Genomic DNA, 14,618 nt, shown 5'->3' on the forward strand with positions numbered 1-14,618 from the left:
CTCAGTAAACTTATATAATCCTGTTTTACACAACACAGCTGGGCATGTGCCTCATACGTTTATTATCCTGTGCCAGGATCAGATTTTATATGGAGGGAAATATAGTTTGCTCTCAGAGAACACAAAATGTCTCTGTTCCTACACGCTGTGATAGATCACCTCCAGGTAAACAGGTTTTTACCAATTATTGAATCCTTTGTGTGGCAAACTTGTTGGCTTGATTTGTTCTTTTAAGGATTGCTCAACCTCTGCGGCAAAGATGATTCATAGAGAAAAGGGTTATAGCTCAATGCAGGAAGAAAGAATTCAGATTCATATTTGTGGAAGTCAGGTTTTTGGAGGTAGAAACCATAGACTGTATAGAAGAAGTGAACGTAGTCATGGTGACGTCACCCATTGGTTTGTGGACGGCCGCTAATGAAGCCTCAAGTATATGCCGTCGCCATCTTGTTTTTCTGAAACAATGAACGCAAGATGCCATATTTGGAATGCAGAGGTGTGACGAAGAGACGCTTTAAAGGGCTTCTGTGAGTGACAGGAGAGACGTGTTCTGCATCTCTACGTCACTCCTCCTCCTCAGTACAAATATGATCACTTTGTTCATTGGTTGCGAAAATACAACAACATGGCGACGGCCGTAATCCAAGATGGCGACGGCGGAATTGCCAAACTCAAGGCTTCAAAACAGCCTTCCGCAAACCAACGGGTGACACCACGACGACTACGTCCACCTCTTATATACAGACTGTGGTTGTGCGGCGATGAGTGCAGCGGTGTAGGAGTGTCACTGTGACGCCATGCTTTTAGATGCTTTTTCTAAAAAAATGATTCTGTTTCAACCTTTTTGCTGCAACTCCTGATTTGGTGCGAATGCTGCCATAGTTACTTTCATGCAATATGGTGCAGGGAGTTTGCAGAAGGACGAGATGCTTAAAACATCTGTCTAGCTGAGAGAGAAAGATTAAACTTCAAAACTCCCCCCAAAAAGGTCTGTGCAAAGTCCAGATATGGGTGCGTTTGTTTATGTGGTTGCTGGTGTCTTGTCAAACAGAAGTGAACATCAGTGCAGGCGGGGCCTAAAGCCATACATGAGTCCAGTGCCCCCGTCAGCTCGCTGCACAGGACATCAGTCAGCACAAAAGACACATTCCTTCCCCCCATCACCACCACATCCTTCCCCTCCTGTCCCACGCGGAGACATGGGGCTATTTTTGAGGACGCTCAGGCCTCCAGGATGGGCTGGAGTTTGACTGATTATGGTCTGGAGGAAGATGGTAAACAAAGGACACGGTGTGGCTCATGCTGATTGGGCTGCCATAGTGAAGAATGTTTGTAAAAGCACTATACGTCTCCTGCCCTGATGTTGTGTTAACGGTGACTTATCGTTGCCCTTGTGTTTTCTTTTATGCTGCTACTCGGCCGAGTTTGTTTTTATTTACATTCTTGAATTGTATCTTATTGTGGAGCCTTGCTTCCTGTTTGAATAAAAGCCAGGTTTCTGTTTAGCCCTGAGCTGCCACACAGATGTCCTGGCACACTGTTGATCTTAAAGACATCATTTGTTTGTACCACAATTTGTAGAAAACATTTCGTACTTTACTGTTATCAGTTTTTGGACAGACCATTGTTGACTTTGTTAGGCAGATAAAGGTAATGCATCAGTTAATAATCTCTCCTTTGTTCTTCTGAACTTCTGTTTTTTTTTCTCTGATTCTTTGGTCTGATTATTCTGAAATATTTTTTACGTAATCAAACTTCTTTAGCCAACTGAAAAAAAAATACAAGATTATGCACAGAAGCATGGTTCCAAACACAAATATATTCTGTGGTTTGCAAACTTCATCCTGATAAAAAGTTTTAGTTTCCCCACAATGCTTTAAGGATGAGTCTGATATTCTAATGTTAACCTTAATATATCTTCTTCCTCTGTGTCCTCTCACTGTTTACCAAAACATATTCAAATGCATCAACGAACCACACTGTTGGTGACACGACACATACAACAAACGAACAACTGTCCTGCTGACTTAAATGCTCATTACAGTACCAAATGTGTATTCATCCACAACTGAAAATAGTCCCCAACAGCCGTTGGCCTTGGCCAGGTTATCAACAGAATATTCCCAGAATTATCATGTGAAAATTTAGCGACACGACCTCCAACAACTAACCAACAACCTCCAACAGACCATAAAGCATCCCCTGCTTTATGGTCTGTTTGACTCTAAATGGAGCATCATTTACTAAATGAACATCATGCTGTATTGAAGAAGACTTGAAACTAGAGATTGAGACCATAAACTCATGTTTACAATGTTTACTGAGGGAATAAATCAAGAGAGAAGTAGAGTCATTTTCTCATAGACTTCTATACAACCAGAGGAGTCGCCCCCTGGTGGACAGCAGAGAGAATGCAAGTTTTAGGACACTCCCAAATCGGTACTTTACACGTTACCCCTTTAATCTTGCACAACACAAAGTAAGCATAGACGTGAAGTCCATGTGGTGCCTGTGCGTCTCGGTTTAATGTTAGTGAGAATGATTTTCCAGCTTCAGTAAAAGCTGGTGTGTTTTGTGTCCATGTTAAACCCAGTAACTCGACTGTAAAAGCATCAGTCAGTGATTCAGTTTATCTTCAAAATCCACTACCATATCAGGACCAGCTCAGGAATCCAGCCAGTCATCATAAAAGCCTCTCAGTCCGCCCTGCCTTAACCCGGCCTCAAAACTGGTATTATAGGAAAATGAAAAGGGGCTTTTTGATCGTAGCCGTCTTGGCTCTGCTTGTCTTTGCTGAGGATAAAGGCCATATAAGACGTAATGGTCTGTAAATGTACACATACCTCTGCGGTTGAGTCATACGACCCCCCCCCTCTCACAGGTCGAGAGCAGAACTGATTATCAGCTGCAGAGCTCAGCGTTTGTGTGTTAATGTGCCAACCGCCGAGCAACCTCTCACCGCTTCTCTCTCCACGCTGAGCCTCGCCGCCTCACACCTCTCATATCTGAGTCTCTGCGTCAGCGCCAGGACAGCTGACCTTAACGCTGGAGCTCTGGTTCTGTTGGTTTAATATCTATCAGGCGAAGGTTCTGATGGGGAATATCCCAGCGCTAACAGTGTCTGTGCTGCGTTCGCTGTACTTCCCTTTGACAGATGTGTTATTGCAGGTGTCGGCCCTCAAAACAACACAGCGCGGTTTGTTTTTACATCTCGCCATTGGCTGAAACAGCAGCTTTTTGAAGTATTCTTAAAGCCTTTGAGCCGTGTGTTTAGAAACTGGCCTTCCTGCTGCAAACTTTGGTAAATGCTTCTTCCGTCACCCTGTAAAATAAATTAAGAATGTCAACAACAAGCTGCTTTTTGGTGCATTTCTCCCACATGTCCTTTAGGCATTTTGTCTTTGTAGTTATACGGCCCTAGGTTTTGATTTATTGATGCCATAAAGATTGGATTCATAGTTGCTGGTGATGGTTTATAATATGAGTTAATATAATTGAAAATATTTAGCATTTACAACTTAAAAGATGTAATAAAATATAAAGAGTTTGTCTTAATAAATAGTTTTCTACCCTAAAGATGCTTTGTAATAGACACTGACAAAAAAGTGTTTTTCTTCTTCTTGTCTCCTCAATTTACGTGAGGGTTTTCTGATCAAACACACGGTACAAACGTGACCACATGAGGTCCCGTTAGCAGAATCTGCTCCACAATAGGCTTTAGAACCAACAGCAAACATCGGGGGCTCTGCTTATCACAGGTTTTAGAGTCCTGAGAAGTAGCACCAGGGTCAGGTTGGATGAGGTAACTTAATCCCTTTCACAACACCGAGGTGGGAACATCTTGCACATAAGGAGTCTTTTGGCGTCTGCTTATAAACAGTATATTCTCTATGTGCCGGTGGCCAATCTGATAAATATAAATATTTAGCACAATGTGCATTAAAGGCTCAAAACTCAATCTGTGTTCTGCTCCTACTGTCACATCACGGTAACATCAGCATTCCAGCAGCAGACGTTCATGAAGACAGTTTTATGTCATCTAGTTTCCTCTGAATTTCCACTCCTATCTTACCTATCCCACTTATTGCACAAGTCAACTTCCTCCCTTAATTAAGAGCGTTTCCAAGTCATATTATCTTTGGCCCGCTGTCGCTAAGACACCCGGCTCGCTCCCTCTTTTCTTGGCCAAATTTGGCTAAATGTGTCTTACCAGTGAACAGGAAGTGACCATATATGGAGTGAGGAGGAGTGACGTAGAGACGCCGTATACGTCTCTGGTGTCGACCTGTCAGTCAGTGTGTAGCCCCGCCCTAAAGCATCCCCTGCTTTATGGTCTGTTTGACTCTAAATGGAGCATCATTTACTAAATGAACATCATGCTGTATTGAAGAAGACTTGAAACTAGAGATTGAGACCATAAACTCATGTTTACAATGTTTACTGAGGGAATAAATCAAGAGAGAAGTAGAGTCATTTTCTCATAGACTTCCATACAACCAGAGGAGTCGCCCCCTGGTGGACAGCAGAGAGAATGCAGGTTTAAGACTTGAAGCTTTGGAGACAAAATATTATTGTTATCGAAACAGCTTTGCTGGAGGAACAACATGGCTAAAGATGCTCTGTATCAAGCTAACAAGCTAGTTTCGCCGGCAGAAATGTGCTTCTGTAATGTGTGTGTGTTTTAAATTCTCACTTTCCTTCTGCTGTGTTTACGCTGCAGGTTGAGGAGGGCAGCAAGGCGGCAGCTGTGAGTCTCCAGGTGGGAGACGAGCTCGTCAACATCAACGAGATTCCCCTGAGCGGCTTCAGACAGGAGGCCATCTGCCTGGTGAAAGGCTCCCACAAGACCCTCAGTCTGGTGGTGAAAAGGTAGGTAACCAATCCCTGTGCATCTGCTGCTGTCACAGGGGCTCCCACCCCCAACCCCTCTCAGCCTAACAGGTTCCTATGGTAACACCTCCAACAAACCGAGGAGCTGGAGGATCTTGGTTCTCTTGTGTCTGTAGACTTTCTACGCTGTCACTGTTCTTGGTAGCAGGACGGTCCTGTTTTGCTGCGTTGCACCGGGTTGCAGTCAACGAGAGGTCATAGTTTGTGACACAGTTTCTCATGATCAAGTTGAAAGACGGAAGAGAGGTTTTCAGGTGACCTCACAGGCAGGCAGGTGTGGGAAGGACAAACAATACGGAAGCTATGATGCAAATCTGGCTCTGACTCAGCTGAACTCACCCTCTGTCATAAGTGAGCATTGTTTGTAAGCGACACTACAAGATAACATTCAGTGTTCGTGTCACAGGCCAGTCCCTGTGGCTTACTGACTCCAAGGTACTGTTAAGCATTCATATCTTGTTTAACCAATGAATCATTTGTCAACTTGAGTCCCGGAGGCCTTCCTTACAAATAACCTTGCTGTGTGTGAAACACTGCTCCCATTGTCTCTCTCTGTCCGTCCGCATTTCTTTCTGTATTGTATCATATCATAACGTAATCCCTGAAGAAAATCCGACCGTACAAGGAAGTCCATTCAGCATTTATCCCTCCACAAGGACGTGGCTTCGAGTCTCACTTATTGTCTTTTTGTTACCTAAAGACAAGTCTATTATAGGATCTGGAAACAAGGATGTGCTACTGTCTCTAACAATTGTATTACTTATGCTGTTGTAGGACGGCTCAGGGGCCCTGAAGACATGTATTCTCTATAAGTGTCCTACATAAACACAGCTTTCTGTTACTTCACAAGAGGGATTACTGTATTTATGTTAATGTCACAGGTTTTAGCTGTATGTTTGAAGTGGGCGGGGCTTCGTTGGAAAAATGCAATGTCACGTTACGTCAGCGTTTAACTGTGACATTCATGATGTGATGAGGTTGACCCAGTTTCTGGACAAAAAGTTTTTTTTCTCATGAATATGAGAACATATTTATGAGTTTATGATCTCAGAGAATATCCAAGTTTTTTTGTTGTTTTTCTCAAAATATATAACCCCCTTCCCCAGCTCTTTTATTTTATTTTACTTTTACCTACAATATCCCGAATACGTCGTCGTACAATCCGGATTAAGCAGACAAGCATTAAACTCTAAATACCATTTATGGATGTTTAGGACCTAAACAAACTGGTTTTCAGAGGATTATAATGACAATTTACCGTCTTAATGTCCAAGTGAAACAGCAGTTGTGACATATTTTGGGTTGGAATGGAATATATCGGCTGTAGCTTTGGGGAAAGGGAGCGATGAAGGGTTTGAGTGAGAACATACACAAATACACACCTCCTACTATGATATCGCTCTGCTAGCTGCTACGAGCTAACGTCAAACACAGTTTTATATGATGGTTAGTCGCCCAAATCCCATTAGATTCACTACATTAATGTACAACCCAGAGTTCAGTGTGATTCTGCAGAACTCTTTTGATGAATTACCAAAAAAGAGAGAGAGTTTGATATAAAAAAATAGGTTTCTTTGAGATGTATTCAGCATTTAACACGAGATAACGGGATATCGAGATATTTTTAATTTCTTAAAAACACATTCATTTGTCCCTTTTTCTGGTAGAAGTTTGAATTGTTTCTGTTACCTACTGTAGATATCATTTTTAAGTTTCTGCCAACTCCAGGCCTACAGTCGTGTCTCTTTGTTACAAAAAGAAGTGATTCATGTTCATTTTCCAACTGCAAAAAAAGGATTTAATCAGGGAATCGAAAAGGATAAATAGAATATACAATATCAATGAACAACACCTTTTGAGAACATATTGAACAAAACTGCATTGGTTTTATCTGGGTGAACCCTATAAACTGAGTGAAATCTCTCTTCTCTAAACTCTATCTTTGATGCCAAGGGAGAATTAGATTGTTGGACCAACAAGCACCAGTATTATGAAATCATTTTATCATGTCTAATAATTTGCTAGTGTCTCAGTTTTTACATGATTAGTTGCAGCAACGTGTATTTTTACTCTTAAAACAGGGAAAGAATAAGAGGTAAATCCATCTACAGAGGAGCAGGAGGCACAGCTAAAGGATCTGGGTTTTGTCATTTGGGTATGCTTGTAATTGTAAATGGAGAAAGACATTTCCTTACAAGGACAAGTCTTATTGTTCTTATAACATTTAACACAGACTTTTGCTCCCGCGGGACTCTTTCTTCACTCGTCTGCGCTGAAGAATTTAGTTTTGCTCTCAGTGTCATTTCACAAGACCACATAACAAAGTCAAGTAAGGAATTAAGCGAAGTGGGTTCATTCCAGAATGAATCACGTTTCTTGTTCTTTCTTTTTTTAATCCAGCTGCATGTTGTGTAGAAAGCTGGTGTTTTTACAGATGCAGCATTCCACATCACCACCAGAACTCAAACATGGCCCGGTGTTTAGAATATGGTTTAATCTGTGCCTGAGCATGCAGGTGTTTCTTTTTTATCTCTGGGATCATGTTGGATAGCCGGACGAGGATCAGGAAGCTGTCAGAACATGCTCCTGTTTTCAGGTGTGGTCTCTTTACAGACAGCACAGGGGAGGCGCTTTCATGTTGAGAGTCATTATTTTGCATGCAGTGACTAATGCGAGACTGTTGGTGTAGTGATGTCGTGTAGGAGAGCGATGCAGGGGGAGAGGCTTGTCACAAACGTCACACAGAGGACAGAAAGGTGTGGTTATCTGTGGGAAAAAGACTCGTCCTCTCTGCACAAGCCTCGACAGAACCACTGCACATTCTCTGCCTCAACTGCACCGTGTCCAAGGAGGAAATCCTGCAGATATCTTTAAACATGACTTTATCATTCTGCAAACATCTGCACATCAAAAACAAAAGCAAGCAAAGTTAAAATTGCACGTTTTTTATGCAGAATTTGTTTAAAACTTGCAGACACAAACTGCTGCTTACAGTCAAACATTGTAATTTTCTCACATTGCATCTGCGTGCAATCAAGCTTTCTATTGTTCTGCTTTTCTAACTGTCAAATCCAAAAGTTGTAATTTGGCTAAATGCAGAGAATTTTAAGTTGAGTTCTTTTTACTACTATGTCACTAAACTGTATTTAGACAGACCTGTCACGGAAACAACGAGGTCGCACCCCACCAGGCAGTAAGACACGCAAATGAATAGCTAACTCTTTTTCAGGAAGTGTTCACATTATTCTGTCTACGTCTCTAGTTAAGGACATCTTTTATTCTGCATCAGTAGACCCCCCCCCCCACAGTGTTCTGCCCTCCTCTCCAGCTCCCTTGAGGCTTTGGCAGTACGCTCAGCTAACAGCAGAGTGAATCATTAAACTTTACAACGTGAAGCTTGAAGTTTGTTTGTGGCATTTGGTTTCCCCCTTCTGGCTTCGTTACAGAAGCACCACAGTCACTGACGACGCTTCAGTGTTTCACATGAGAGGACAAGGCGTCCCTCTCCTCCGCCTTTACCCAACATTTGAAGCGGACTACCCAGACTTAGATCCAGGTCTGGTGTGGAGGGCCTTCTGTTACTGTGCTCCTGCTCTCTGGAACAAGTCGCTCAAATGTTCACAGCTGGAATTAACATGTGTCTTGGTGATCCGATCACAGGTGGACATCTCTAAGTTCAGGTGTGAATGCACCCAAGACGCTTTGAGATCTGGTCTCACAGACCACATTCAGAGGTGGTCTGGGCTGCATTGAAGGAATACCTACTCAACTGAAGCACAAACGTGTGTGTGTGTGTGTGTGTGTGTGTGTGTGTGTGTGTGTGTGTGTGTGTGTGTGTGTGTGTGTGTGTGTGTGTGTGTGTGTGTGTGTGTGTGTGTGTGTGTGTGTGTGTGTGTGTGTGTGTGTGTGTGTGTGTGTGTGTGTGTGTGTGTGTGTGTGTGTGTTGCTCCAGAGAGGTTGAGCAACAGCAGCTTGTGTATCCGAGGGTAAAGTTGCACAAACTTTATGAAGGTATTAAAAATGTGTTAGTTGTTGGCGGTGATCTGCACAGATAACATCGGTATCGATGTGTGTTACTTGTTTATTTGCACATAGAGCAGAGAAGTGAGATCTGAACACAGACGGTCCCTCAAGACTTGTGTGGAGACGCATTCTGTCCTCCTGTGATCGGATCCCCCAAGATGCATGTTAATGCCAGGTCTGAACAGGAACCACGTCCCAATTAGAAACCCAAGACCATCTAATGATGTAGTTACAGATTACAAACAACTAGATGGTAAGGTGAGCCACCTAGTGCAAAATCCATACCATAATAACACTACTTTTGGAGCAACCGAAGTCAGTCAGCGGCTGGCGGTTCAAAGTTTGTACACTCATAGAACTACGGTGGCCTTCAGGGAACATAACACCATGAAAGTCTCTCTAAAGCCAGTGTTTGGTTTGTCCATCTGGGCTGCTGTAGAAACATGGCAAACTCCGCCTCCAGCTCACTATGTAGATATGAGGGGCTCATTCTAAGCTAACAAACCACAGTGATTGTTAGTTTCTGGTGATTATACACTAACAAAAAAACTTGGTTATGATAGAATATTATATTACATTTCTGCTAATAAATGAAAGACCTTTGAGTTTACGTGTAGTAAAATGTGCTACATAACTTTCACTTGTTGCCGCTTTAAGAATATTACATCGACGTGGCTGTTTTACATGAGTTGGGACCACACAGAGGTTTTAATGCACAATCCAATTATGCCCGAGGAGAGCTTATTGGCCCAACGTACAGTGTGAGCATTGAGCGGGGGGGGGGCTTTACATTCACTGCTCTCTGTTTTTCTTAATAAGCCCATGTAGTATGTTTGGAATGCCGTGCACCGAATTCTTGTCGTAAGCAGATTTCTTAAAATTGTTTGGGTCTCAGCTGAGGAAATCCTAGTTCAGAGATTTACTTGTTTTAATCTTAATTACCCCCCTCCCCCCCTCCGGTTTCTTTTTGGTTTGCTCCGTTTTCTGAGGCGAGTTGACGGCGGGGAGTCACTGAAGTAGTTGTCAGCATTTCAACAAGGAGAAGGTTTCAATTAAATCATTAAAAAAATCATTAAAACATACAACGTACAGTCTTATCAAAGAAAACACTTTACTTACTTTGAGCTCTGATGGGTTTATTGCAACGTGACACGAAGAAATGTTAGTTATTAACCAACATTTCTTGTGGTATTTATATGAATCTGGGATCATTGGGAAAACAGCGATACTGTACCTATTGGGCAACGTGAGAAAGTTGCCCAAATGTTGTCAACACACACCAGCAGTTATGAATATTTATGGGGAAGATCACCCTCAGGGAGCTTCAGTCAGAGCGTGTCATAATGTCACATAAACATTTAATCTTTTCTCACACGTTTGATCCAGCTATTATATTATATATGACACTTTTATGGATAGTCGGTTGGTTAATCATTGCAGATTACAGTTTATCATGATGTGGAAATACAGTTAATCCACAAACTGTTTGCTCTGGTGTCTTTCACACCTGTTATAACAGGTAAAGGGAGGCCCAACCGTTTAGTTAAAGTGTCTGTGTGAGGTTCTCCTCCACAGTCAGTGTTTCACTACAGCAGATGTTTGTAGAAACAGACAGGAGAACCAGCACGGAGCAGATCAATGTTCTGCTGTGGACGTATTTTCAGGCACAAGACTACATTCACAAAAACAGAGATTTAACCTCTCAGAACACAGGAGTTACTGCTCTACTGCTGCCTCCATCTGTTAGTCAGTTTGTGTTAATGTCTGACTTTAGTGAATCTGAATTAACCCTTAAAAACACCAAAGTCAAACAATAACAAACAGTCTCACTAAAGTCAGACATTAACACTAACACACAAACAGGTGGAGGCAGCAGTAGAGCAGTAGCTCCTGTGTTCTGAGAGGTTAAATCTCTGTTTGTGTGAATGTAGTCTGGTGTCTTTGTAGAGAGCATAGATAACAGCTTCAGTTCTCCGTCATAAAGGTAAAGAGGTGTAAATATTCTAAATATAGCGTTCTCTTAAACTGATATTGATTCTTTTAGGAGTCTAAAATACGTCCACAGCAGAACATTGATCTGCTCCGTGCTGGTTCTCCTGTCTGTTTCTACAAACATCTGCTGTAGTGAAACACTGACTGTGGAGGAGAACCTCACACTAAACATCACTACTGGTACTTTAAATAATTAACAGGTTGTTGGTGAATTCATAGCAGCAGCTCTTTGTTCCTGATTTCCCCAAAACGACCTGAATAGTAATAATGGACTCTGTTTTCTGGACTTTGTCTTAGTGATCTTGTTCGGACCGTCAGACTAAAGGTGTCCAGGTGTTTCTGACTCTGGGTCAGTGCAGACAGCCCGTGTCTTGACAGCTGGAATGCCACCGAGCTCAGGAATGTGCTGGTCATTACACGGCGCCCACGGTTCACCTCTCTCACCCGAAACATGACTGGTCTGATTGTAGGTCCTGCTGAAGGGGGCCTTTGTCAGACCCTCAGGGGACCAAAATGGAATCCAGAGGCTCACCTGCAAAGTGCAGGTTTGGGTGTAACAACCTCAGCATTTTGTCCATGACAGTGAACGCATCATTCCGTCCATTCAACACATTGTAGGGCTCTTTTTTTGTTTGTTTTTTACTAGAAAAAAATCACACCTCACTCAAATCAAAACCAGATATGTTTAACCATCCATGAGCTGAAAATGAGAAACACTTGCCGTACGTCACAATGAGAACTCTGTCTGAACTGCATGCTCCATCGCTTCCCTCACAATAGATCACTGTGAGCTTTATTGCCTCCTATCAGCTCTAGGTTGCAACCACTCACTGCTAATCTCCTTGCTGGTCACCAGACCTCTTGCTGCTCCGCCAGATCACGTTAATAAGAGAATAACAACTTTGTTTGTCACTCAAGCACAAGTGTTTGCCCCCATTTATGTCATTTAGGATGGTAGTTATCTAAAGACAGCTATAATCTGTACAGTTGTAACTATTTGCTAAAACATCCAACAGTTAAATTGGCAGAAGAACAGTCGTATAACTTTGATTTAATATCAACAATTAACTCGTATCATGCAACAACAAAACATTTCAGACACCTCGAACATCACCACAAGAAACAAATGCAACAGGTATTTAAGAAAGAAGCAATAATATAGCATTAACTTTAACATTCATACACATCTATGCAGACTGTCTTCATTTTTACCAGCAGTATTTTGTCTTAAAATATGTTGCAGGATCCTCCATTTTAGTTCTGTTACATGGTGGTTGTGCTTTCAGATCTGCATGTCATGGAAGACATTGAGTTCTCTTCTCGTTGGATATTAATAAGTTATACATTCATAAGTTCATTGAACCACAACTAACGAGCCCAGTTAAACACAACCTGAAATAATGAGCCTAACACATTTTTCTTAAGTCAATAGTTTAGTAGTTGCAGTGCTCGTTACCCGAGGCTTTCAGGAAACAGGGTGCCCTCCCACACCCCCGAGAGCAACCTGTTGCCATAGCAATGGTAGAAATGCACCGTCTGCCGCACAAGAGGGGAGACGGGGAAGACAAGAGTCCGGCATTTCGTCCACATCTATTAGCATATTAGCTCCTTTAGAGCCAATGAGACGAGGCGAGGTACGGGAATACTTCTCGGGGACTGGTTGTGACAATAGCCCTCCTCCTCCTCCTCCTCCTCCTCCTCCTCTGCTCTCTTTCTCCCCCACCTCACCCTCATTTTTTGGGGGTAAAACCCCCCGTAATCCTGAAGGAAATCTCCCCTCCATCCAAACTAATTCTGCCCAGAGAACTTAGTGTTTTCCGTCATGGCCACTCTGTGCTGACTATCATGTTGTGTGGCGGTAGTGGATCAGGGTTTTGCTCAGAACCTCCTGCAGGTCTCTTTATTTTGGCCTCGTCTTTGAAGAGTCTGAGGAATGTGGTTCCTGACCGGCACACGGTACAACTGGCCTCACTGCCACTTTAAGCTCATTGTATTTGGATAAGACATTTCTCCTTTGTGTCCATTTTGAGTTCCTTCATGCAGACGTTTGGTGAGTCATAATGAACATTTACTTTGTATTTTAGTCACTTTTTATATCTTAAACCTTGGTTGAAGTCATACCTGCTGCTTTTTATCTTGTGTTATGTCAGTGGATATCTGGGGGACATATTGTGGCCCTTCCTGGTGTTATTGACCCTAATACTCTGTTATTGTGGTGATTTTGTTTTTGTCTTATCATTCATTATGAGGTCATCCATCATTTAGGTTAAGCCACGATCAGCAAGACTTAGCCTTTCCAAACCAAACGCAAATTAATCTTTGAGGGACAGACTCAAAAGGTAAAACCAAAAAATCATCAAGAACACTGCCTAAAGTTTTATAAATAAATTGGCTGTTACTTCGTTCGACAGGTTGTTTTTTGTGCGTGAGTGTTAGTGGTTTATTCTCAGACGTGGACTGGTTGGTACCGGATACATTTGAAGTGAAATGGGGCTCTAAACCGACCCCCCCCTCATCCCCCATTCCAGCCAACTGATTCACTCTCGGAGCATATCTGTGCCGGCCCAGCTGTAGCCCTGACGATAGGCCTAATAAAACCAGCCTCATTTGCATACCAATGGCAGGCGCCATGTGTGGCGAGCTCCTCGTGCCCCAGAAACACGGGACTGCAGGGAGACGAGGAGGACTGGGCTCCATGTTGGCTTCTTCTTTGTCCTCTAAATAGGCCTCAATATTTTTAATCCACCATTAATTTTGTAGAAACGTCTGATTTGATTGAGCTTAACCAAATCTGTGTCTGGAAATGCTCCATCTATAAAATGAGTGTAGGCTGCAGATAGAACGGCTTAGGTTCCACGTTGTTGTTCTGACCTGTTGTCATCAGATCACTGAGGGCCTTTAGGGGAGGTGACTGAGGGGCAGGACCTGCTGACCTCACGGCTTTGTGGGGCAAAACTCCAGTCCAATGAGAACGTCAGCAGGCAAAGCTTTGTCTAAACTTCTTGACCAGTACACCGCTTCAAAGTTTCACAGTTCTCTCTCAGGAAAAACTAGCAACAAAGCTCTAACAAACATATGAAACAGGACTGAGACTAAACATAAGTGGCTGCTGAAGTTGAGATTTCTTGAGTCTGAGAAAAATGTTTATACATTTCCAGAACATAAATGTGAACATTGCATAAAGCCAGGTTAAAATTCTTGTTTCATGTTGTTGACATTTTATAGTCAAAGGTTTTTACAGAGGGAATTTTGGATATCTCTTTGTATCACTCCATAAATCAGAAAATACTGTCACCAGACCGTCACCGTGTTTTCATTAATAAAATGTTGTATAAATCAGGCTATGAATGATATCTGAACAAAGCCCTCTGTAGAAACCTTCAGAATATAGAGAGGAATGAAGCTGTAAAGTTTGGTGTATGTAAGAGCTACTGAAGTGGAGATTTCTGGATCAGAGTCTGAGAAAAAACTCATTTAGAGAAAACGTCCTTTAAAGATATGTTTAGTTAAATTACATACATGTTGAAGACACTACAGGTGAATAGGGTAAAAAAATAACTAATAGATATCAACATGAAACTTCACCAGTTGATTACTGACATTAAGATGATTATTTTTTGTATTACAAGTTTTCTGAAATGTTATGTTTAAATATGCAAATGAGGCATTATCTAATGGTAACTTTTGGTGAATTTAGGAGAAATCTACAGACG

General features: G+C 42.2%; 1 protein-coding gene across 1 annotated transcript in view; it reads left to right on the forward strand.

Moving 5' to 3' along the window:
• shroom2a (shroom family member 2a) overlaps positions 1 to 14,618 on the forward strand; it is a 41,195-nt gene that overhangs the window by 7,683 nt on the left and 18,894 nt on the right. The window contains exon 3 of the mRNA XM_054602244.1: positions 4,721 to 4,869. Within this exon, the coding sequence (XP_054458219.1) occupies positions 4,721 to 4,869 (149 nt within the window). The remainder of the gene's footprint in view (positions 1 to 4,720; positions 4,870 to 14,618) is intronic.

This window comes from Anoplopoma fimbria, chromosome 8 (assembly GCF_027596085.1).
Source record: "Anoplopoma fimbria isolate UVic2021 breed Golden Eagle Sablefish chromosome 8, Afim_UVic_2022, whole genome shotgun sequence".
In the NCBI taxonomy this organism is placed as follows: domain Eukaryota; kingdom Metazoa; phylum Chordata; class Actinopteri; order Perciformes; family Anoplopomatidae; genus Anoplopoma; species Anoplopoma fimbria.